Source organism: Zalophus californianus, chromosome 7, assembly GCF_009762305.2.
Source record: "Zalophus californianus isolate mZalCal1 chromosome 7, mZalCal1.pri.v2, whole genome shotgun sequence".
Classification (NCBI taxonomy): domain Eukaryota; kingdom Metazoa; phylum Chordata; class Mammalia; order Carnivora; family Otariidae; genus Zalophus; species Zalophus californianus.
Genome location: NC_045601.1, coordinates 51,010,334 through 51,035,990, shown reverse-complemented (window position 1 = coordinate 51,035,990; position 25,657 = coordinate 51,010,334). Strand labels below are relative to the sequence as shown.

The window sequence follows — 25,657 nt, the reverse complement described above, 5'->3', positions numbered from 1 at the left end:
AGCCCATGTTGGCAGCTGCTGACCAAAATGAATAAACTTTTAAGAGACACGGGGAGCAAATATTTAGCAATTAGTGAACATGGAATCAGGGCATGGAAAGCCTTCAATCTTTCAGTCGGACTAGAAAAATAAAAGCAGACTGACCTAGAGTAGCAAATAGACAGCAGCATGGAATGTGAGCCTACGTACCTGAAACGGAAATGCTGCAGGATCTAAACCATGGGCATAAGGAGCAAATGAGTACACTTCAAACCATCGTAAACACAACTGAACCATACCTACTTTAAGCGGCCGTCTGGATCTTCATTTTAACCATGAAATGTTTTATTCCTTCTCTTTAAAATGCCATTTTATCATGTCTTAGTATTTCTCACAGAATGCAACGAGTACACACACGCATGTACGTGTGTGGTCAGCCTAAGTTTGCATGTTTCTCAAATACTTTACACAGAACAATTACGATCGTGGCATATAAACTCCAAAACCTGAAAAGAATCACACAGTCACTCCACACAGCTGGTATCCATTTTTTTATTTTAGTCATTTCTCGATTTTCAGAGTTCCCAGTTTATCTGAATTTGATACAATACCACCCCCTGGTGGGAACCTATGGGGAAGAAGCACACTGGAGGCTTTCTAACACTACAAGGAAAGATTAAGATCATCTAGTACGCTGGTTTTCTCTCTCTCTCTCTGTCTCTCTCATTCCCTTCTCTCTCTCCTTCTCTCTCCCTCACTCCCTCTTCCAGCCGAATGTTCTCTTTAAAAAAAAAATCATATGCAAAAGCTCAGTGAACAAAACAGTAAAATGGAGTTATGCTGGGGGCTTTCTCTTTCCCACCTTCTCTTTGCCAACCTCACCCCCCACACACACAACCCCGGATGTCCAAAATAGAACTTATTATCACTAAACACCAGCCATCTCCTGCCAAAATTAAAATTAAAATTACATCTATTTCTCTAAAGCGTCCTTACCTTAGTGACTAGCACCTCCTTTACCATTCATTAAAGCCAAAACCCTCCTGAGCATTCACAATACATATGAACAGATTAACTCTGAGCAGACCTGAGCCAAGAAACCAGGTTAGATTAATTTATTTCAGCAATTCCCAAACTTATTTTATCATGACACATTTCCCCTCCTTCCCAGGAGTTTTTGTTTTTTGTTTTTTACAACTTGCAGAAAACTCTTTGGATATATTTCATTCACAATGATTGTTCCATCCTAATCAGCAAATTAGCTCTTTGGCTGCACCTGCTACTCAATCTTCAAAAATGCTTGGGCAAAGTCAACCACGCAACAAGCGAGAGTGCTCAGTCATTTGTAGTAAGGGAAAGTACCACCCGTAGGTGACTGACTCCAGACAGCTATTGAGCTGATGCCATGTTCATAGGTAACTTCATCCCTGTCTTCCAACCATCATGACCAGCTGAGGGGAGGAAGAGGTTGCCACAAGTACTAGGAGGAACCATGCTTTGTCTTCTGTTAAATGTGATAAGCCTGTGTTGCATGATCACCGTGTATTTTATTTAGAGGGACTATAATGCTCACTTGAATGCAACCCACAAACATCATGGGCGTCTCTGCAACTGACAGTGAGTTAAGTGTTTTCCATACATTATCTCTTGCGGTGGATTTATTAGCCAAAAGATGTCAAAATCCCTACAGTTTCCAGCATCCTTGTAAATAAGCACAGAGTTTTGAACACCGGATCTAAGAGAAATCTTATTCTATAACAAGTATTTTTAACAAAAATAGAGTTTTATGCCCTATGTCATTAGTAGTAGACTTAAGCCTAATTCTACACTGGTACTAGATTAGGTTAGTACTAGTCCTAAGGCTACTAAGGATTCATGTTGCATCATTTCTAATTTTGAAAACAAAGATATATCTAATTAAACTTTCATGCAATGGAAAAGTTATTGGAATCAGTTCTGGTGCTTAGATTATATTTTGATCGATAGTCTCCGGGGCCATTTGCTGTCACTTCATGTCACCTACAGCTTTGACTTGGAAGTGGGGGTCCTGAGGGCTCGGACACACTCGCCTACCAGGCTGGCGGCCTCCAGAGCAGTGCCCCAGTGCACAGAGATGCCCCCGCTCCCGTGGCCATAGTGGTGGACCACGGGCAGCCTCCTACCGTCCTGGGCTAGGAGCTCTGTCTGCAGCCGCAAGCCTGGCCTGAAGGGCCTTAAGCCCACCTTCTCCCTGATGTCGCAGGCTCCATGGAGGGAGGGCTCAAGAGCACAACAACGGGAAAAAATATCTCTGCTAATTTCTGCATCTGGAGACAGATTCCAGTCTCCTTTTTGCCTTGTTCCACCCAGGATTACGTTGGATATGCCGGGATAAATATATGTCAGCCCACTCCCATCTCGGATAAAATGCTTCACCCAGGGAGCCTGAACTCTGAGCACTTGGCCCCGCACAGGGAATATCTTTGAGTCTCCTGCAAGCTGTCTGCTTCCAAGGCCTGAGCAGTTGACCACGATGTCGAAGGATGGATGAAGCTCCCACAGGTCTCCTATTCGTCGGGTGAGTATCAGGACCCCACTTCCTTTTAACCTGGGAAGAACGAGAGAGACCATTAAGTGAACCTCAGCAGCTTCCTGCGCAAACCCTCACAGGAAATGATGGGCAAGGCCACCACATCCAGGGCCCAAGGAGGTCAAATTCTTAGCCACCGACTGCCTCGCATCCTTGGAAACTGGGGATTCCTAAACTGGAACCTAAATGAAAACCTGTTTCAAAAATTCAAAACAAATGTCTTGTCCTTTTCATGTTTTACAAAGTTCCTGTATCATACTAGCTGCTAAATGAGTACTAAATCAATCCGTATTTTAAATCCCCTAGCCTTTCTTTTTATGCCATTTATTTAGCACCTAAATTTGCAGCCTTAGGCATTTTGTCTCATATTCTTAACTCTTGGATGTTCCTTTTCTTTATTCTGGTCTCCCTAACTAGATGTTTGGAACAGGGGTCACACCCCCCACTTTATGTCTACCACAGGAATGTTAGCACGAGACGAATGCAGAATATTTGCAGCTGATGGACTGACAGTTGTGGTTGATAATGATATTTTGGACCAAGTATATCCATAACAAAAAGAAATGGCTTGGGGCACCTGGGTGGCTCAGTAGGTTGGGCGTGGGACTCCTGGTTTCCACTGGGGTCATGATCTCGAGGTCCTGGGATCAAGCCCCGCATGGTTGGGTTCCTGGCTCGGTGGGGAGTCTGCTTCCCTCCCTCTCCCTTTGCCCCTTCCTCACTCTTTCTCATGCAGGCGGACTTTCTCTCTCTAAAATAAATAAATAAATCTTTTTTTTTTTTTTTAAGGAAATGGCTTAGCTAGGTCCTGTAAATCTTTTTTTTTTTTTAATTGTGGTAAAATACACAGAACATAAAATTCACTCTCTTAACCATTTTTAGGTGTACAGTTCAACAGCATTAGTTTTAATACAATCACCTATGAATTTTGTGGTGATACTGACCAACATATTGCAGTGTGTTAATATTCCTTAAAATAGTGAATGTAAAGAAAAGATGTTTAAAAAGAGTTTAGGAGGGCTCTTCCCTTTACCAATCAGAAGACCTTGGTCAAGTTATTTAATTTCTGTGAACTTTAATCCTCCATCCATAATTTGGAGATACCAGTACTGACTTCATAGGCTCCTTGTGAAAATGAAATGAGACAGCATCTGGAAAAAGTTTGACACAGCACATAGCACATTGTAGTTCCTCAGTATTTTTTTTTAATGGGGGGAGCGGTGTGGGAAAAGGTATAGTTGCTATGCTACTATAAAATCCAAAAGGCGTTTGCCTGCTCCCCACACCCATCTATCACTTACATTCAGTGGTTTAATAGAATGACGTTTGGACTTCAAAAAATGTTTTACATTGATTATTATTTGAACATTATCTTGGTTTTCCTTTTAATAGATTGTGGATTCCACGTGTCGATAGTTAACCGTTGTGCTCTGTGTTCCAACTATTCTAATTAAAACTCAGAATTATTCTCCTAATTCAGAGAAATAAAGGAATTTTACCAGCCTGGGGACTTGACCGAACTGAGCTTGTTTCCTCAACTATTACCTAAGGATAAGAATGTTGAGTCCACAGGGTTTTTATAAATATTATGTATAAATTCAACAAGCGCAAATGTCCTCTTCTTCCATTTCAAGGGTCCCCCACTGGTTGCTACTAATGAAAGCCCACTCTCTTCCTGGAGACTTCTGAAATTATCATAGCGATTGGAAGGCCCCCGCAGGCTTGCGGTGCTGAGTGCCTCCCTGGCCTTGACCCCAGGAGGGAACTTACTGAATGTGCCAGGGCCCCATCATCCTTGTACTGTTGCGATACAACCGCGTGGTGATGCCCAGTCACTCTTGTCATCCCACGGGCAACGCATCAGGGGGCACCAGGGTGTAGGAGGAAACCATACCTGGAAGCTGTATGTTGGGTGACCAAGCACTTTTACAACCATACAAGGTAGTTATTTTCTTCGGGGGTTTTGGATGACATGGTTGGGGGTATAAGCTTGGAGACTTTCCCCGTAGGGTTTCCTGCAACTGAGCAAGACCTCATTCTAGATAGGGAGAATGCCTTGTCCCAACCTCCCATGAAGAAATGTGGAGACGGGGGACTCAAGAAGTTGTGCTCACTAAATAGCACCAGACCAATGTCTCCTGGTCATCATGCTAAAACCCAAGGGTGCCCATTTTCACCAAACCTAAAAGTCAGCCCTCTGCAGGACCACGTCAGCCTGAAGCATAAAGTGTAGGGGGGGGCCGGGTTCAGCAAGAAGGAAATTGAGCACATGTGGCCCTCAGAGGGATGGGGCTCCACTAAGCACTTCTTTATACACACACACACACCCCACATCCCAGAAGCAAAGGGGAGTCTCCTCATCCTCTCTCTTCTCATGGGACTAGAGGCATCCTTGCACCCCACCTCCCATCACCTGCCGCAGCCTAAGCTATGTAAGAGAGGAATCCTGGGCAGCATGAAATAGGGAGGTGAGTGGGGCGCCTGGGTGGCTCAGTCCATTGGGCGTCTGCCTTCAGCTCAGGTCATGATCCCAGGGTCCTGGGATCAAGCCCCGCATCGGGCTCCTGCCCAATGGAGAGCCTGCTTCTCCCTCTCCCTCTGCCTGCCACTCCCCCTGCTTGTGTGCTCTCTCTCTTTCTGCCAAATAAATAAATAAAATCTTTTTTAAAAAGAGTGAAAAAAAAGAGAAAGAAATAGGGAGGTGGGGGTTCAGTGTGGAGACCCACTGGGGGAGAGGGGTCATGGGGGGAAGGCAAGGCCCTGTGAGCTCTAGTACGAGGGATGAGGCTGCTTTGACCACAGCGCTTGGCCTCTGGGTTCAGGAGGGAGGAACCGGGAGCGGGAGGTCAGGGCAGGATGTGGGGTGCGGCCCAGCAGGGACAGAATAGGGGGTGCAGTGGAGCCAAGGTACTGCCCTGGAAGCCGTGTGTGCTTGGAATTCACCTGCTGACACTTAGACCCAAAATTGTCTGGGGAGCCTAATGAGTAGAAACTGGGGGAAAACATCGTTTTTGTCATATAAAATGTTAAAGCACTTTCATCTGGCCAAATACAGCCATTTTAACACTCCTCTGGTAACATTTTAATAGCTTGTACCTTTATTCTGGGAAGATGATCCAAATAGGCCTGTGGATTATACAAATACAAAGTAAAAACTCTTCTAAGGATTCAAGATGGCTTTGGGGTGAGAGGGTACATGACTGTCTGCATGAAGGTCAGGAGGCTTCTCTGCAAACCAGATTGCTTCTGGAAAATTGGTGCCCACCAAGGAGGGTAGAGAGAAGAGGGGATGGCGTGGTGTGTGTTCCCCAGCTGACTCCTCACGCTGGCTAGAACTTGCTCGTTAGGGGACGAGGGCCAGAGCCTGAGGACCAGAGCCTGAGGGGCCTGATGTGAAGAGAATTGGTGAGAGTCAGGCCTGAGCAGCGGAACCCCAGGTGTCAGAGCTGGAAAGAGGACAGTTCTCCCCACTGCTGCTATAGTTTCAAGTGCGTTGGAATGAGGAAAACAGCATTGAGTTTTTGAGCCACTGATGAGAGAAAGAGTGAAGAGCTAGGAGGCCATTGCTAGAGATGGAGAGAGAGGCAAGGAGGCTGGGCGAGCACAGTGACCAAGAACCTGGCGGGGGGGAGGGTGTAGGCCTGGCTTTGGGAAGCATTTTGTGATGTCTTATGTATGCGTTATTAGACATAGTCAACTAAAAAAATTAATCCTTGCTTCAAGCCTGAAGCATGACACCTTATAACAGTGATCAAAAAATTAACTGTGTCCGGTCTATTTGAAAATGAGATTAAAAGGAAACCTAATTTAAAAGCTCACTTGGCAAATAGTACTATGCACACAGATTCATAGAAGAAGTCCACTGTTTCCTCAAAAAGTTAAAAATAGAACTATCCTATGACCCAGCAATACCTTTGGATAGGTATTTATCCAAAGGATACAAATATACTAATTCGAAGGGGTACATGCACCCCGAAGTTTATAGCAGCATTATCAACAATAGCCAAACTAGGGAAAGAGCCCAAATGTCCAACAACTGATGAATAGATAAAGAAGAGGTACTGTGTGTACACACACACACACACACACACACACACACACACACACACACAGGACTATTACTCAGCCATAAAAAAGAATGAAATCTTGCCATTTGCAATGACGTGGATAGAACTAGAGGGTATTATGCTAAGTGAAATATGTCACTCAGAGAAAGACAAATCCATATGATTTCATTCGTATGGAATTTAAGAAACAAAACAGATGAACACAGGGGAAGGGGGTAAAAGGGAGGGAGGCAAACCGTAAGAGACTATTAACTCTAGAGAACAAACTGAGTGTTGCTGGAGGGGAGGTGAGAGGGGGGATGAGCTAGATGGGTGATGGGTATTAAGGAAGGCACTTGTGATGAGCACTGAGTGTTGCACATACGTGACGAATCACTAAATTCTACTCTTGAAACCAATATTATACTAAATGTAACTAACTAGAATTTAAATAAAAACTTGAGGGATGCCTGGGTGGCCTGTAGATCAGGGAGCCTGCTTCTCCCTCTGCCTGCAGCTCCCCCTGCTCGCGCTCTCTCTCTCTCTCTCTAACAAATAAATAAGTAAAATCTTAAAATTCATTAATTAATTAATTTAAAAACTTGAAACAAACAAAAGACTACATCATATAATAAGGAATAAAATAGAGGAAAGAAGAAAAAGGTCACTGTTCCTTCATAGTGACACTTAGTGTAGCTATACCTAAAATAACTTATAATAGTTAGATTTTAAATATACATATATATGCTTACATATATATGCATATTTTACATGTGGTAGGAATGTAAACAATTTGTACTCAGAGGGTCAATGGTGATGTTTTCAAGATATATCCACAAATTCTTTGAACCCTTTAAGGCTGAAGCCTAATTCCCCTCCCTTTGAATGTTGGCTGAACCTAGTCACTTGCTTCTAATGAATATATATAGCATATATATATATATTCATTATATATATATATACACATATATATGTGTGCACACACACATATATATACACATATATATATAAGTATATATGATAAATATATATTTTTGCAACATGTGATGTATGATCTTGGATTTTCTTTTGCTGTAATATATATTATTGGGACAATTGGCAAAATCTGAATAAGGTCTGTAGATTTCAGAAATGTACCCACGTTAATTTAATGCCCTCATTCTGCTTAGTTGACCTTGGTTATATAAGAGAATGGCCTTGAGTTTAAGAAATACATATTCAGTATTTGGGGTAAAGTGGCATCACATCTGCAGCTTTCTCTCAAGTGGTTCAGAAAAAAAGGCATATATTTAGAGGCAAAAGGATAAAGCAAATATGGTAAGTTTAGGATTTGGGGAATCTGGGTGAAGAATACATGGGATTTCTTGTGTTTTATATATAGTCTAATACTGACCTGACCACATGATCTCATCTGACGGTCATATTCCTCACTCATTTCCTTGCAATGCATATTCTAATAAAATCAACTGCTTTCTATTTCCCACTTCTCAGAATATCCATCCCGGCTCTGACCACGCCATGAACTTGCATGCTCCATTCAGGAGTGCAGCGGCCTCTGGTCCCTTGTGTGGACGAGGCTCAGGGCTTCCATGGGCAGGGTGGTCCTCGGGGGGAGCAGCCGGGCACCCTGAGTCAGACCAGGCGGTGGGGCTTCAGGGAACAAGTCACCTGTAGCGCTGCCTTTGGGCAGCTACTGACGCCCCACAGGAAACACCTAAGGCTACCACACCGCACACAGCCTCCATCTATTCCCTGCTAACCTTGTTGCCATCATCAGAAAAACCAAACACCATCATTCTGCACCTGCCTGGCTGGTATCCTCCCACTTTGGCCTTGCAAAGCCAGGCAGAAAACGGGTGCTCACGTTAGGCTTGCATCTGGGACCATCATTTGTCCACAGCTCCTCTGGTCAGAGGCCACAGGTGCTGGGAGGAGGCAGAAATACCTAGAAGCCTGGAAAAGGACAGTTGGGCTCCAGCGGCAAGGTGCGTGTTAGTGTTGGGGAAGCAGGGGTCTGCTGTACACAGGAAGGCACCTTTGCAAGCTGGACATTTATAAGGCAGGGCCGATCTGTCACGTTCCTGATGTACAATCCATATTTCTGTCCAACTCCTGGGGGAGCCACATGAGTTTTTTTCCGAGGCACTGCTGTGAGTCAGGCCAAGTGGGAGAACAGAAGCTACAGGAGATGGGAGACAGGGAAAGTAACCGTGAGGCCTTGTTTTACCCGTGGGAAGGAAGTACCGAGAGAGCAGTTCAGTGTGGTCAGTGCTGTGGTCAGTGCTGTGGTCAGCGTGGGCCTTATCAGGGCCACAGTATAAAGCATGGCCTCCTGAAAGAAAGCAATGCACCTAAGTTACAGGGTTCCCCAGCACAGAAATGAGGCACCCAGCTTTCCCGATGTTGTCACAGGCAGGACGATCCTGATCCAGCCGGGATGATTTATTTAGGTAGGACGTCTGGCAAAGAGACAGGCTCAGTTGACTTACTGCCTCTGTGATTCATTTCCTGGCCGGGGCAAGTAAAAAGCAGCAAAATATGACTCCACTGGCTGAGGATATAAAACATGATCTGCATGGCTGATTAAACCTCTGAGGGGTTTTTGTTCTTTTGTTTGTTCTGGATATTATTGAGCATCATTTCTCTTTTTGAGAGGGAGATGATCCCTTCTGTTCTTTGAAAAAAGCTGAAGATCTCAATTTCGGTTAAAAACATTGTTTTTTTTTTTTGTCTTTCCTGGAAGTTTATATCATTTCAGAAGGCTGGAGCTTACGCTGGAGACATTTTTGTGCGGCCTGCTGAGTGAAAAGCCCGTTTTTGAGTCAGAACACTGTAGGCTGAACGCTCCCATTGTGTGGAAGGGGTGTAGGAGGGTGCACAACAGACCCTGGGTGTGAGGAACAAGCAGTGATTGTGTGGCTTCCCAGCGGGGTTCACCCTGGTGGAGAAGAGCAGGCGGCAGCCCACAGAGTGAGGCCCAGGGGTCCTACCCCCTCACCACAATGCCACCCTGCCTCTCACTTGGCTTGAAATCCTTGCCTGAAAGGCTAGCCTTGGGCATGGAGGAGTCCCTGCCCTACAAAGCCTGCCTCAGGAGGAAAGGGGACACATGGCTCTCTTCTTGCCCCACGCTGGCTTTCTGGCCAGATGTCAGGCCCTGAGGGAAGAGAGGACAGCTGATCTCCACAGAGAGAGGCCCTGTGTGCTATCTGTGCAGGCCTCGCTTTGGGGAGTGGGGGGCACAGGAGGAAGAGGAAGGTATCAGGGACACAAGACAGTGCTGAAAGGACAGAATGGGGGGTCGGTGGGACAAGGGTGTGTGTACTGTCTGTCTGAGGCACCCACATCCGGGCCTACTGTCATGGCGGATGTGTGTATCCAATACATGGACTGACAAAGACCTCCCCAGGACTCTAGGGGGGACAAGAGCAGCCCCTCAGGCCTCTTCTCCTTGACTCTGTTGCCTAAAATCCGACAGGAACCAGAGTGTTCCCAGGCACGAACCCTAGCTGACTGGTCATCAGGCCAATGGCACTGCTCTCAGGAGGTGGCTCCCTCTGGCACAAAGTACCACTGGACTCCAGGTTATTTTAAGTTGAGTGAAATGCTGACAGCAGGCTTCCAACTAATGAGACGGTAGCAGGATTTTTCCCAGGTCTTCATCCCACAGTTAGAAATTAGGCCTGAAAAGAAGGTCATTATGGAAATATGGGGCCTGTTTTCCAGAAGGTGATACTTTAGAAGCACGAAGAACAAATCATCCAGATAATATTTGTTTCCATGTGAAAGTGGTTGAGGGTGGCCCCCAGAGCTAACACATTTATTCTCAACCAGAGTGGGAGGGCAGCTGGGGTGGCGGCCATGCTGGGAACTGGCCCTCACTCACTGTGCCCTTCCCCCACGCAAGGGGATGCCTCCCCCTGCCCAGGGCAGCCCCAGCAAACTGGGAAGCTTAGGAAGACTCCTCAGAGAAGGGACGCATGCACTGGGGGTGATGCTGGTTTCCCTGCCTCCCCTCTCTCCCATAGCAATGCCACCTATTCAGGTGCCCCGGGCCCTCATGCTTCCCCTGCCCCGCAAAACTCCCCATCTTCCAAGAACCTTATCCACTGTTTATCTCTTAAAGCAAAATGAAAGCAATACACCCTCTCTCCCAGGAAGAATTTCTATTTAAGTTTTCTGTCTAGACTTTATATCCAATACTTCATTGAAAAATTAGAAGAAACTACATGCGCGCGCGCACACACACACACACACACACACACACACACACACGTGATTACCATAAGCTCAAGACTACTTCTAGGACTTAGAACTTACCCTGGCTAATTGGAGCTATACCTTCCTTCCATTGGGCCACTTAGAGGACCCCACTCTGGCCCTTCTCCAGCTGTGCATGAGAAATGAGTATGTGGGGCCAACGGATGCAGCCAGGGAGAGCCCCTCTTCCTTCACTTCCAGTCCCAGTGAGCTGGGAACCCACGATCCCCATATTTTCTCCCCACTTCCAGGGCCTGCACTGTCTTCCTCTGAGGGGCAGACCATGCCACTGTGTGCACCCTTGCCCAAGGGGTGGCCAAAGGACAGCTATTGGGGTGAAGTCTGAATAGAGCTTGGGTGTACGGACTAGGGTGTCTCATGGCGTGCACCTAGAGTCCCCTGCCACCACGTTACTGTGCAGCACTCCTGAGAATCCAAGATTGCTAAATGTGGTTGCACATCATAGTTGTTAAAGTAAAGGGATAAACGATATTTTATTTAATGATTTGTCAGCTTGATTTGGAACTTGGAAATATTTACACATACCCATATGGGCTCTTGTATGTATTCTTGTCCCAGGCTGAATGCGGTAGAGGAGGGTCTGATGTTGGGCGTGTTCTCTACACTCCAAAATCACAACAGAAGGAAACTTCAGGGCACAAAGGGAAGTAGAAGGGAGACAGAGTAAAGGCATTTTATTTCTGCACTGAATATAAAAATTTAAAATGTAGCATTGCATCAGGTTTGTTTTAAGGAAGAGATGGAAGGAAATATTCATGAAAAGAAAATGTTTTTCTTCTCAAAATTGGAGTGTGTGGAATGCTGTTGTGCCCAAAAGTAAGAAAGTGCTAGAGATGCAGAAATGTCAAAAAGACACAAGAGCAGCTTGAAGGGGCTCCCACTGGCCAAATGTTAGGCAATTTGAACATCAAAATAAACAATAAGACTAATAGATTATAATTCATTGAATAAAATAGGAATCCCCGAGTCCATACTGACATAAATAAATAACTGAATAAACATGGGGGGGGAGTTTTTCCTTATAGGAGAAAGCAAACCAAATGTGGAAAGAGTTAGAAATTATCACTTGGCAGGGCACCTGCGTGGCTCAGTCCGTTAAGCCTCCGACTCTTGGGCTTCGGCTCAAGTGAGGTGTTGTGAGCTCAAGCCCTGCTTTGGGGGAGCCTGCTTGAGATTCTTTCCCCTTTCCTCTGCACACCCCCTTGCTCTCCCCTCTAGTCCCTCCCCCCTCAAGTAAATAAATAAAATCTTTAAAAGAACAAAATTATCACTTGGCAAACATTGTAGTAATGATTGAGTCAAGAACCATGAATGAGAGCTAAAGCTAGTAGGCTAAAGTTTAATGAGGAGCAGGGTATTTACACAACTTCAAGGTGTACTTTGACAAAGCGTTTAGTAATTACAAAGGGAAAATGTAGTAAATTCACATTGGAGATAACTGGCAGGCCAGGTGATCCAAGTTAACGTCACCAGAAGGGGACACACCCACACGACGTGCCTCCTAATATGACGCGCTAGGGAGCCAACATTCCTTCTGTGCGGTTCCACCAAAAACATATAACCTTAATTTGATCATGAGGAAATCTTTGACAAATCCCACGTGAGAGACCTTCTACAAAGCAATTGGTCTGTACTCTTCAAAAGTTATAAAGGTCATCAGAGACAAAGACAGACTACAGACTGAAGAGGCATGATAACTAAATGTAATGTGTGACCATGGATTGGATCGGGGACCAGGTGTCTCTATACAAAGGACCTTACTGGGACCTTTTGGGGGCAACATATGAATGAGGTCCATAGATTCCAGTATCAACATAAATATCTAGATTTTTATCATAGTACTCTGTTTATGTAAAAGGATATCCTTGTTCCTAGAAAATACACATGGCAATATTTAGAAATCATGGGGCATCATGTCTGCAACATACTCTTAAATGGCTCTGGGAAAAAATGTAAAAAATATACCTGCATTTTTATATATGAGAGAGTGAAAATGACAAAGAAACTGTTAGGAATCTGGGTAAAGGGTTATACAAATTCATCCACTTCCCTTATCTCTGTGTCCATTACCATCCCTGACCCCCCGCCATTTCCACACAGAGGAGCCAGCCCTTGCCAGTCTCTGTGATGGGGACAAACACTCTGCAGGAGTCTCCCTTCCCTGCTTCTGCCTGATCTGCTGAAGACCACAGGGATCCAGCCAGGTTTTCTATAGACCTTCCTGAACATGGAGAAAAAAGTCCAAGACAAAGGAGGCAAACAATAGATGTGGGGATAATAATGAAACTGTAGCCCCAAGTTATAAACCTCTCTAATGACACCTCACTTTTTAGACTCGACATTTTATACATGTTCTTCCATTTTTTATCATAATCAAACAAAATGGTACATAGTACATTAGGGTACGAGCTTTACTCGGCCCCTTGTGGCATGCCTAATAATTTCCCTTTATCCAAATTTAATTAAGATAAAGTATATGATACCTCCATCTCAAATCGCTAGCATTAACACTTCCAATTTCCTATTTCTGGTCATTTTTGTACTACAAGGAAAATGTACTGCAGAGGGAAAGATCGTGATGCTGCTGAAACTTGACTGTTGGCCGATGGGCAGCTTCATCAAAGGATGGCTCAAAATGTTTATTTATCAGCTGATATCTACAGGGTCAAATTTAGCATGCAAACATGGTTTAAGACCCAGTGACCAAGGCATGAAAGGGTGGGTCTAATGAAGACTGGAACTTACAAAAGGAAAATGTCCCATATAAATTGCTAACAGGTAAAAGCAAGAAGAACACTTATAAAAGCTACAGAGATATATTGTGATGCTCCTGACATGAGCCTAACAGACTTAGGCCCCCGCTTCTGTGCTCCCAATCCACCCTCAAAATCTGTACGCCCCTTACCATAGGAGTCACTGTGATTGTTAATTAACATGCATAAACACGCACGTGCACACACAAACACACGCACACCATCACCCTCGTCAGACTCGGAATTCCTTAAGAAAAGTGATCATATTTTATCCTTTTTTTTTGGACCAGCTTCTAACACAGTGCCAGGTTCAGACATAGATGTCGAAAACAGAATCGTGGGATTAGTGAATTGTAGGAATCAATTATCCTATGGCCCACACCTGGGACCGGATCGTCGTTGCCACTCCTAGCCCGAGTCACTTTTCCAACGTTTACACAATAATTCACCTTGTCCCTCTTTATCTACCAAACATACAGATTTGGGGATTGAAAAGGCCAATGTTTCACAACCCTCAATACACTTACAGTTTCTAGACTGAAGAGAAATTTATTGACGTGTCTCAAATAAAGATGCTCTTGATGTGTTTTCTAACTAAGTGGAATCAGGAAGTCCCGAAAACCAGGCCAAAATGCAAGTTCAAGGTATTTTGGACCGAACTTGGTGAGGAAGCAATTACCTAATCTAGATAAGATATGACCTCTCAGGTTTAGAGGTCTCAATTATAACAAAGAAAATAAGGAAGCTATTTTCTCTATCACTAATGAAAAAAAATTTCAAAAACAATTTATAATAAGCTTAAGATTCTCCATCTAAAGAACTGGAGCAAATCATATAATTTGATAGCTGGAAATATACTCTCTAAAAGTCTCCATTTTACAAATGAGGAAATCTAAGGTACTGTGTCGATGAGTGGGTTTTACTTACTGGTGGGCGGGGGACCAAATCATGCAGCATAAAAAAGAACCATGAATCATGCACTAGAAGAAGATGGATGTGTTACTCTTGGTGTGGTGTCATTTACTGTTTGTGACACAAATACTGTCTTCAGATTGTTTGACACAGCCCTGGCCATTGGGAGCAACAGGACACACTGCAGACGAGCTCTGAGGAACCACAGGGAATTTTCCATACCTATTTTATGAGGAGCTATGAAATTATTTATGGCTATGATAGATAAAGGAAGCAGCAAGGAGCCATTTCAACTGACCTCTTCTCCAACCATGGGAGGTAAGTAGGGCTTTCACATTTCAGAGTCGTGAAAGCATGACCAAACACATGCTGGGGGAATTTCTTCAGTTCAGCCTCAGTCATCTTTCGAAACCCCAGAACCACATCAGCCCAGAATGGCACTTCTTCCGTAGGAACGCTTCGAAATATCTGCCAACTCAAATACATAAGTGGAAAAATTTCCTGAAATTTTGTGAAATACGTTTCCTGTGAACCCCACGTGACATTCTCTAAAGCATTTTAAAAACACACTTCCTGGGGCACCTGGGTGGTTCAGTTGGCTAAGGTCATGATCCCAGAGTCCTGGGATCAAGCCCTGCATCAGGCTCCCTGCTCAGTGGGGAGTCTGTTTCTCCCTCTCCCCCTGTCCCCCTCTTGTGCTCTCTCTCAAATAAATAAATAAAATCTTTAAAAATAAATAAAAATTAAAACACAATTCCCATACACATAAAAAGAAAAAGATCTACTCTTCCATTCTCTTGGGTTCAGGTAATTCAGCAGCTAAGTTTGAAATGTTCATGATTGAGGGGAATAAGACATTTAAAAGTTATGTTTTAAAAATTGGATTTAATGCTTTTTTTTTCCTAAAAAGCTATTGCTCAGACTTTTTTTATTGACTTATGATTATGCATTTTTGAGGAAAGACTTTGGTGTCTTGTAGAACATTTTATGTAAGTTGTAAGCATCCATCAGAAGCTTAAAGGTTGCCCTCAATTCCAAACAAAATATCTAAATTGGAGTGAGCCATGGTGGGTGTAGAGGAGGCAGACTGCGAATTACGAGTTAAGTTGTGGGTCATCCCCTCACACTGTCAGTAAGAGAAGCTGAGTTGTCAGGAGGAGCCCAGTTACTGTTAGGCCACCAGCACCGCCAGGGTGGATGAGGCTGGAATGATACTGGTTGTTAACAAGCCAGTAATAGCGCTACTAATAACTGCTAAGCATGTGTTTGGATTTTCAAGTCTTGGTCTGTTTTCATCAATAGGAATAAGTGTTGTAAATCATCGCTGCTCTAAAATAGCAAGGAAAATCACTTGAGTGCTGTACATAGTTGCTCATGATGTGGTCGTTCACACACCAGAATTTATATATCTCTAAGGAATTCATTCGAAGGGGCCCCCGGGGAAGGTATGAATGCTGTTTGCTGCAGAGCTCCACACTGGGCCTTCTTGCTGTCTCATTCTGCACACTCTCCCTGGGCTAGGTTGCCCCTTCTCTATCTTCACCATTGTTTACAGGCCAAACACTCAGGGGGCTATGCCTCCAGCCCTCTTTTCTCTTCTGAGCTCCACAACCAGACCCAGACCTATGTTGACTTTCTCTCTCTCCCCATCCCACATGCCATCAACTGTCAAGTCTCAAGTCCCATCAACTTCTCAAATCCATCTACTCTCTGTCCCCACAATCAACACCTAATCGGTTGTACCACCATCTCTCTCTCTCCACACATCTGTTCTCCACACTACAGGCAGGATATTTTTGACATATAAACATGGTCAGTTACTTCAATGTGTAAAATCTCAATGGCTTCCCATTACCCTGGATGTTTTTCATTCCCTCCAACACACCACAGTCACCTTAGACTCAGGTCTACGCATATGCGGTTCCCTCTACCTGGAATGCCGCCCCTTGTGTCCCTAACACTGTCTCTGTCCCCTTCACTTCTACAGTGTCACCAGACTAACCTACACTCGTCCGGATGGTCTCTGCTGAAACATCACTTTGTTCCAGGTAGCTTCTCAAACTTCCCAGAGCAAGTTTATTCTCCAATGATATACTTCCGTAGTGCCCTATACTCTCTTCTGTTGGTAACTCAGGTCTTATTTGCAACTAGTTAGATTTAGGACATTCCCTACGGACCATAAGCTATATGAGGGCAGGACTGTGTCTTTTTTTCTCAAAAATTAACTCAACATATATTTATTGAGTGTTTACTATATGCTAAGCAATGTATACTAAATGGTTCCTTATTATATCCCTAATACCTAAGTGAGTACCTGATACTGGTGAATGCTGAATAAATTGTTTTGAAGAAATGCATAGATGAACAGATGAATAAGGCTATACATTTATGCCAAAGATGCTCAAGGACATTTTTGCTCCTGTCTTCAGTTGACTGATTCAAATCTCTCTCTCTTTTTTTTTTTTTTTTTTTTTTTTGGTGGAAGCAAGTGGGACAAGAATCACTCATGTGAAAGAAATAAATAACTCTCTTTTAGACCAGCTTCAAGTATATTCCTTTTAATATCCTCGATGGTGGCAAAGTCTTAGTCTTGAAAGGACGTTTGGATTTTAGACACAACTGTTTCCAAAAATTACTTAGAGACAAAGTTTGTGAGTTAGATATGGTCACATTGGTTTTGGACAAAAACAAATTGTGGCCATAAATCAAGGAGAACAATTTTTCTATGTGACTCATCAGCTAGATTTGGAGTTAGAGTATCAATTCATCTTCAGAAGGTAGAAAAGAAATGAAAGTTGCTACTTGTGCAGACTGTGGGAAATTAGTGACGTCAACACTATTAGTGATGGTGAGGGGGGGCAAGAAGAGGAAAAAGGTAGAAATCTGCCTGATGCAGGTGTGCTCACTAGCAGAAAATGTCAGCGGACAGTCTGAGCAAAAGAGGAGAGAGGACAGATTTTTCCAAACAGTACAAAAGATGCAGTGGTTTTGAGAACTTAGTAAAAAGCAAGCATCCCTCTGTTCTTCAGAAAGCTATGGGGCATTACTGTGTTATCACATAGGATATCACAGGTGACATATGTGTTATGTCATAAATTAAAGACATAAAAGTGACAGAACGATTAGTGATCTCTTTTAAAGAAGCTATAGAAAGATATTGTCATATTCTAAATGCTAGTCTGCACTAGATATGCCGAATAGGATTTTTTTAACTCTTTCATTTAATTATGCGTGTCTCCTGAAATCAGATATTAAGAATCAAATAGAGGGGCACCTGGGTGGCTCAGTCGGTTAAGTGTCCAACTCTTGGTTTCAGCTCAGGTCATGATCTCAGGGTCATGAGATCAAGTCCTGCATTGCATCCAGCTCCACGATGGGTGTGGAGGTTGCTTAAGATTTTCTCTCTCTCCCTCTCTCTCTCTGCCCCTCCCCAAGCCCCCACTCTGCTCCCGCACTCTTGCCCTCTCTCTAAAAAAAAAAAAAAAAGAAGAAGAAGAATCAAATAGAAATGTCCTAACCATTTCAAAAATATGGTTCCTAACTAGAGGGTATTATGCTAAACGAAATAAGTCAATCAGAAAAGACAAGTATCACATGATCTCACTGATATGTGGAATTGGACAAACAAGGCAGAGGATCATAGCAGAAGGGAGGGAAAAATGAAACAAGATGAAACCAGAGAGGGAGACAAACCATAAGAGACTCTTAATTTCAGGAAACAAACTGAGGGTTGCTGGAGTGGAGGGGGGGTGGGAGGGATGGGGTGGCTGGGTGATGGACATTGGGGAGGGTATGTGCTGTGGTGAGCGCTGTGAATTGTGTAAGACTGATGACTCACAGACCTGTACCCCTGAAACAAATACTACATTATATGTTAATTTAAAAAAAATTTTAAAAGAGTAGTCCCTAAAAATTGAAAATAACATAAAAAATATACTGTGTACCCAGCTGATGTAATAATCATACAAAGTGGTACTAATCCCAATAACTTTAAAGCAGAGTTACATGACTGTATATCCTTGTATGTATACCCTTACGAAAAAAATATAAACAAAAGTTTAACTGTTACAATAATCATATTAATAACAAAAAATATGGTTTCTAAATGGCACTTCAAAAGGTAACTTTAGTTACCTACAACATTTCCTTTTTTGGGACATCTCATTCTCCAATATCACACCTATTGGCTTTCCATCAGCCACGTGATCCGTACATAGTCCAAGCTCGGTGCTTACCTGCTATCAGTTTTTTTAGCCATATTTGTAAATCACTGCATAATCCCTGAGGAAACTCAAAATAGTATTTGTGATGAGAAACTGTAATGGCTGTTTAAAAGTCTAATACTATAAGGATGGCTGGGTGGCTCAGTTGGCTAGGCGACCAGCTCTTGCTTTTGGCTCAGGTCACGATCTCAGGGTCCTGGGATCGGCCTGGCATTCAGCTCTGTGCTCAGCATGGAGTCTACTTGGATTCTCTCTCTCCCTCTGCCTCCATCCCTCCTCCTGCACACTCGCTTACTCTCTTTCTCTCAAAATAAATAAATAAAATCTTTTTTTAGAAGTCTAATACTATATATACTAATATATATAATTAATATACTAATAACTTGTCTTTCTTGACTTCTTTGGAGTAAAGCCTAAAATCTTCCTCTCACATCTAGTTCAGCATTCCGCTCACAGCAGATGCTCAACAATATTTCCCATATTGAATTCTAAAGTCCGTTAAGATCATTCTAAATTCTAAAATAACTTCAGATTTCCTCTCTTACCCAGATACCAGATGAACACCAGCATCTTCAGCTTCTGCAGAACTGGCAATTGCAAATAGGTGATCAAAGGTCTCTCTAAACCACTGCTTCTGCTTGGGAATGGGTGTGTCTGTAACCACGGGGGAAAGCAAAGCGGAACAGAAAAAAAGTGGCAATGATAACTATGCTTCAGACAAGCCCCTTCCTAGAAACTGAGAGAAAATAAAGAGGCAGGAAGGAACATTTAGATAAGGCACTACGTTGTGGTGGAGATTCCATCAGCAACCAGAGTTTTGAATGTTGACACATGCTGTTGACTTCTGTTCATGTAAAGATTAATCATCAGAGGGTAAATTGGCCAATCAGGACAAAATCTGATATATGAACCATCTGGAAGGTGGTCTTTGGCACCAGATAATATTCCAGACCTTGACGGGTCCATAGCCAATCTGAGCAGAAGTTAGTTCAGGCTGAGGGAGGTATATCCAGCTGGCCCCACAGTTGAGACGATAGAAGAAAGAACCTAGAACCTCTTTCCTGGGGCCTGAAAACATGGTGGGTAACAAGGGAAGATCTGTGGGGCCCAGGGCAACCAGACAGAGAACAGATTATACATCAATAGGAAGCCCAGATTCCTTACCCTCTGATACAAGGAGACAAGGTTGTCATTGTGGAGCTGAGCTCCTCAGGAAGGACTTGCTGCAGCCCCATCCAAGGCTGCCATTGCCTCCATCCCCCTCCAATCCATGGACTCATGCCATAGCTTAGGGTAGCATTCCCTGGGTCACTAGAGCATGTAGGGACCACACTAGGCACCATGTCTCTGGCAGAGTCCTGTGGATCAGTGCTCCCTGTCAGCCGGGCATCCCCGCCAGAACACAAGAGGCTGGACCCAGATCCTATCAGAGAGGAAATAAGGGTCATGGTTCAAGCCCCAAAATAGTAGTGTCCAGTGCAGGCACAGAGAACGAGCATAATCAGGAGGCGCTGACAAATCCAAATGGGGTGAAGAATTTGGCCATCTGATCCATAGGGAAAAGTCATGAGGGAGAATTGAGGATCAGGCTAGGGACTGGGGAACAATAATCCTGAGGGGCTGCTGTGGGCGGGGAGCCATAGAGGAGGTGAGGGAGTTGAGGCAGAGAGGATGCTGGGTAAACTCTGCCTGAAGAGATGTCCCTAGAGTTCATGGTAGAGATGAAAAGGCCTCTGGAGACAGCCTGCTCCCCAGAGTGCCCAGGTCAATGAGGGCATTTCAGTAGCAGGGTTTTATAACAACTTATAACAAGAGTGCCAATACATATTTCTTTAATGGTGGATCTGTGCTGTCGTCCTTAAACACGTGCCTGTATGAACTCACCACTGTCTTCCAAAACTGCAGACTGGGCCACTGGCTTAGAAATAAGGAAGGAATAATAAGCTGCAAAAAGAGCTAAATTAGACCTCACATGAATTATATCCCAATGATCTAAGCCAGTGTCTGGGGCTGTATTGAAACGCATCCCTCTGTTCCCATTTCAAACCTTAACGACAAAATAGTGGCTGCAACTCACATGCTGTAGGAGTCATCCCCAAAGAATGGACAATCCCAATTCAGCAGTGGATAGCACAAGCCAGCCTGGTGATCTAATTCATGTTCAAGCACTGCTAAGAGAAAACTGTAGGTGGAGTAATGGTAATAATCGCGACTGTTGCTACAGCACTTACCAGGCACTGTTCTGACTGCTTTATGTGTATTAACTTATTAATCCCCCAGCAACCCTGTAGAATAGGTGTGGTCCCCATACGGTACTGACATTTATGAGCACAGAAGATATCACTGTTATCACTGGGGTTGGTCTGAAAGAAGCCCAAAGAGAAGACTGAAGTCCTTATCTGGAACACCAGAGTGAAGCACTCTCTGATCCAGGGGCCCCAACCACCTAGCTGAAGAGTGAGATCAGGCCTTGATGGCCTGCACGGACTCTTAGATGAGCCTCCTTCGCAGATGATTCCATGACTATCACGCAGACTTCTGACCACTCACCCAGGGCTGGTGCCAGCCAAGGGGTTCCTGGACAATGGACACAAGAACTCTGGTCACAAGAAAGGTGTCCAGAAAGTGTGAACTTGCATTCTGCAAATACACCAGGTTCCTGAGCTTATTTCCTGTGCACATGTAACTCTGATTAAAAAAAAAATAAAATAAAATAAAAGCTAAAATTAAAGCGGGGGGGGAGAGTAGAAATGAGGAAGTGGAGACAGTGAGCATAAACCTCATTGGCTACAAAATGATTTTGGTTTTTATTTAATGCCGTTTCCCTCCTCCTTCTATTTCATGTGAAGAATACAGAATGGAAAGCATGTGTAAACATGTTTTTAAAAAAATCAATGCATCTTTAGGCCCGAATACATATGACTGATTGTTTGTATACTGGCTTAGAAGTGAGGATAGTTTTAGTCCCATTACAAGTAATTTCTGAGCTGGTGGTCATGACTGGTATCGGTGGAAAGCCTTAGAATTACCAGTTGTGGTTGTCATGAGTGCTCTTCACCAAATACTTCTGGCTGGCTGCCTTCTGGGAGCCTTAGAGAACTGGACTTCCTGGCCACCTTCAGAGGGGTGGGAGCAGGGGACTAGTACTGGCCAACGACCTGTCATCAGAAGTGATGAAAGTTGCTTCCTGGCCAGAGCCTTTAACTGCTAGGGTGAGACCCCCCTTCCCCAGAGCTGTCTCCCCCCAGGCACAGGTACTGATGACATCCAAGACAGCAGCTACCCAGCCACTTAGGTCCCAGGTGATGAGCAGAGCCCTTGCTGCTGCTCAATTGACATGTGCTTCGAGCCAGAAACGAACCTTTGTCTTTTAAGCTGCTAAGGTTTGGAGGTTGTGTTTGTCCTGCAGTGTAACTGAGTCTTTGCTAACAGATGAACCAGGAAGAGGTTAAAATTGAGCATTACAGGGACATGCATATCCAGCTTTCCTTGTCCACAGAATGTCTGTCATATCTGACAGAGGAGCTAAAATCCCTGTCTTACCTGCATAGACATGAGGAATAAGCATGCCAGCTGCCACATCGCTTGTGGTATCAGGAGTGAACTTGTCTGAAATGACTGTAATGGAGCATCCCGGGACCAGTTTGGAAACACACATGGCGGTAGAGAGCCCCACCACGCCTGCCCCCACAACTGCGATCCGTACTGGATCCATGGGCCTGGGAGGAGAGAAAGTGTGAGCTATAAACCTTGTTTAAGGGTTCTTCCATCAGTACAAGGCCTGGCTTTGAGGACTCTTTCCTTAGGTCTCAAAATGAGGTCTTTCCCATCAGCATTTCTCATGGGATAAAGAGAGCCCCCTGTAAGCTCTCTTTCTGCTAAATGTTGGGGTATAGGACAACAACGTCTCAATGGAGTTTTAGACATTAGCACAAAACCAGCCTGAAGTTGCCTTTAAAGCACACTACAGGTAAATGGGTTTGCACTGGGTGGGGGGCAGGATTTCTACTCATTCTACCCCTTCCTAAACCACGTTTCCTGTGGGCACAGCCTGGGAAGCTTGGTGAAGTCCGCAAGGTGGACAAGAGCAGTGGAGATGCCATCTCTCCTCCCAGAAACCTCCTAGGAGCGGCCACTGAGAGGGCACGACCCGTGGGGCAAATTTGGAACTCAGCTCTTATCGTTTACAAACTGGTTTTTAGTTACAACAACGAGACAAAAAGTTTGAACAACTGAACCCTGCATTCCCCTCTCCTGCCCCTCTAACTGGAAACCAACTCTCCTCTCCTCTCCCCTGCCTCTGTCACTGCTTTCCCACCCCACACCCCTCATCCCCCCCACCCCGTCCCCCAACCCCCGTGCCTGAACCTGGATTCCTTCCTGCGGACTCAGGGGCTGATTCAGTAATGGTGGTGGGGGGAGGGGCGCACCTCATGGCCTCCTAGCCTCAACTCCCTCATCTGCAAACCAAGCCATGTGAATTCTTTATTAGCTCCTTTGGGATGGAAATAAGAGAGACCCACGGAGGTTATCTCACAAAGGTAGCTCCTTCTGAGAGTCGGTATGGAAATGCAGGAGGCGGACATCCAGAAGCCTGAGACTGGCACCCAACCTGGGAACTACAGGGTTGATGAGGGCCCGACACCCTCCCTCCTCCTCACCACTGAGCACCAGGGGCCCGCAGAGCCTCGCTCAGCCGTCAGCTTCCCCAGCCACTGTTGCTTTCCTGCTTGTCTTTCCACTTCGTTCCCACCCTCTAACTCTCTCTGTGGGTCTCAGGCTGAAACTCCAGAGAGAGAAAATGCAATTATTCCAGTTGGCCAATGTCATCTTTATCAAAGTTCTAGTACCAGGTGAGCTCACTGGGCTAAGCCAGCCTACAAATGAGCCTCTTGGCACGGTTGCCCTTTCCTGCAGATCATGGCTACCTGCCCATAAAATTCACCTTTCCCCTGGAGGGCGTTGGGCAGTTCTGCTGTGAGTGGGGCAAACATGGCGGAGCTCAGCCGTCAGTGGTTTCTTCCAGCTCTGACAGTCTCTGGCTCCATGATAATTTAAAGTCCTCCAATGAGGTTTAATGAGTGTTATTTCTATGTCTCAAGCAGTATATGCATTTCCTCAGCCATTAGTTAATCTGCTTCCTCCCTAGTGGGCTGGCTAGCTGAGAAGGAACAGGATTGCCGGGACAGAGGGAAGGGTCTGGGGCAAGGGAGAGACCAGTGGAGGGGTGGGGGCAAGCTGGAAGAGCATAGCCCCACTCATGTCCCCTGGAGGAAGAAGGCACCCGCATATCCCCTTGCTGGCTTTCCTATTTCACAGGCTCCGCTGCCCAGCAACTTTCTCAAAATAGCTCTAATAAATTAAGTTGAGAGGGAAAATAATCTGTGGCTGAGAACAACCAGCTGCCAGGGAGGAGAAAAGTGAGCCAGCAAGGTGGGTACATCCTGGCCCAGTGACTTGTGAATCACAGTCACCTGATCCCATTAAGACAGCCCCAAGCCCCCAGAGTATGTATAGAATGACCCCTGAGCTGCAAACAGAAGGATTCAAGTACCTGTCTCTGAAAAAGCGGTCTTGGAACCCACAGAAGGCTCTGGCATCAACACTTGTTTTCCCAGTGAGTGCTTGGTCAGGTGCCCTGAGAGACAGAGAGAAAGTAAAACTGCTTCCCATTGGGGAGTTTAATAAGGACACTTCTTCTAATCTTCCTCTTCATTGGCCCATACCCCCGTGTCTCTGTAACTGAGTTCCCTGGAGAAAGGAGGGATTAACTTCATTTTGTAAGCTCCGTGGAACTGTGGGTCTGCCGAACCCCTGGGAGCTGGTCCGCCCTCAGCAGCCATTCTCCTTCTAGTTTACAAACCTCTCTATCTTGCCACCAGTCTGGGACTTCTCCAACTGATTTGTAGGCATGGTAAATAACAGGTGAACTTGTTCAATTTCCAGCAAGTTCTGGCCAGAAGCCACACTGGTTTCCTCATTTGTCTCTTCTGGGTCAGCGGGTTGGGGCAGGAGTGGGGGTAGGGTGAGGGCAGAATAGTGTTGTGGATCACTAAGAAGACGGCCTGATTGCAGCTGGAAAAATTACTCAGGAGATAATCAAGGATAAAAACCAAATGATTCTTTAGTCCAGAGATTGAAAAATTTGTTGAGTGTCCACCATGTGGTAGACACTTGAAAATTACGAAGTTGTTGATGGGGAAGCAGTCTGATGAATCAAAATAACAATGATAGTGTAACTAATATGTATTTAGCATTAATCATGGGCTACGTGCACATATGACACATATAACACAACCACCCTCTGAGGTAGTGAGATACTATTATTATCCCCATTCTATAGGTGGGAAAGTTGAGGCTCCAAGAGAATAAGGAAGAGCCCAAGGTCTCCTAAGTAACAAAGCCCAGTCTGAGTGTCAGACCCCAAGGCTCAATGTCTTAACCAAAGTGCACACTTTGGCATCGAGACCTGTCTGTTTTACCTGAGCAAGTCACCTAACTTCTGAGTTTTGATTTCCCTTTTTGAAAATTGGGAATGAGCTAATTTCTCTTATAAGTTGTTGTAAGCATCTGCTGAGTTAAAATATGTAACATTCTTTGTGAGTGTGGCGTATATATTTTATCAAGCACCTGCTATAAAATCAACCAACATTTATGGAGCACGTGCTCTGTCCAAAGCATGCTTCAGGGACTACAAGAGATTTAACGATCTCTAAACGGATGTTTTCTCCCCTCAAGAATGGAAACAAGGCAGAGTAAGACGGTCCTTTAATATGTAGCAGTTACTGTAGGTGATGTGGGGGCTCAGAGAGAGGGAAGCATGGTGGACCCACGTGGCCAGTCCAGGAGAGAGGATGGGAAATGAGGAAGGTTTCAAAGAATCAGTGGGATGTG

General features: G+C 44.6%; 1 protein-coding gene across 2 annotated transcripts; it reads right to left on the bottom strand.

Annotated features, from left to right (window-relative positions):
* Window positions 1–521: 521 nt before the first annotated feature.
* On the bottom strand, window positions 522–24,400 carry DDO (D-aspartate oxidase). 2 transcript variants are annotated; one of them, XM_027600831.2, is made up of 5 exons: window positions 24,318–24,400; window positions 22,307–22,482; window positions 19,309–19,417; window positions 14,839–15,015; window positions 522–2,566 (listed from the first exon to the last, which is right to left on the bottom strand). In XM_027600831.2, the coding sequence occupies exons 2-5, from the start codon at window positions 22,476–22,478 to the stop codon at window positions 1,999–2,001; spliced, it is 1,026 nt and encodes a 341-aa protein (XP_027456632.2). In that variant the 5' UTR covers window positions 22,479–22,482; window positions 24,318–24,400; the 3' UTR covers window positions 522–1,998. The 2 variants fall into 2 exon arrangements, with proteins under 2 accessions (XP_027456632.2, XP_035584214.1); XM_035728321.1 differs by lacking the exons at window positions 19,309–19,417; window positions 22,307–22,482 and having other exon boundaries at window positions 24,318–24,362.
* Window positions 24,401–25,657: the final 1,257 nt, after the last annotated feature.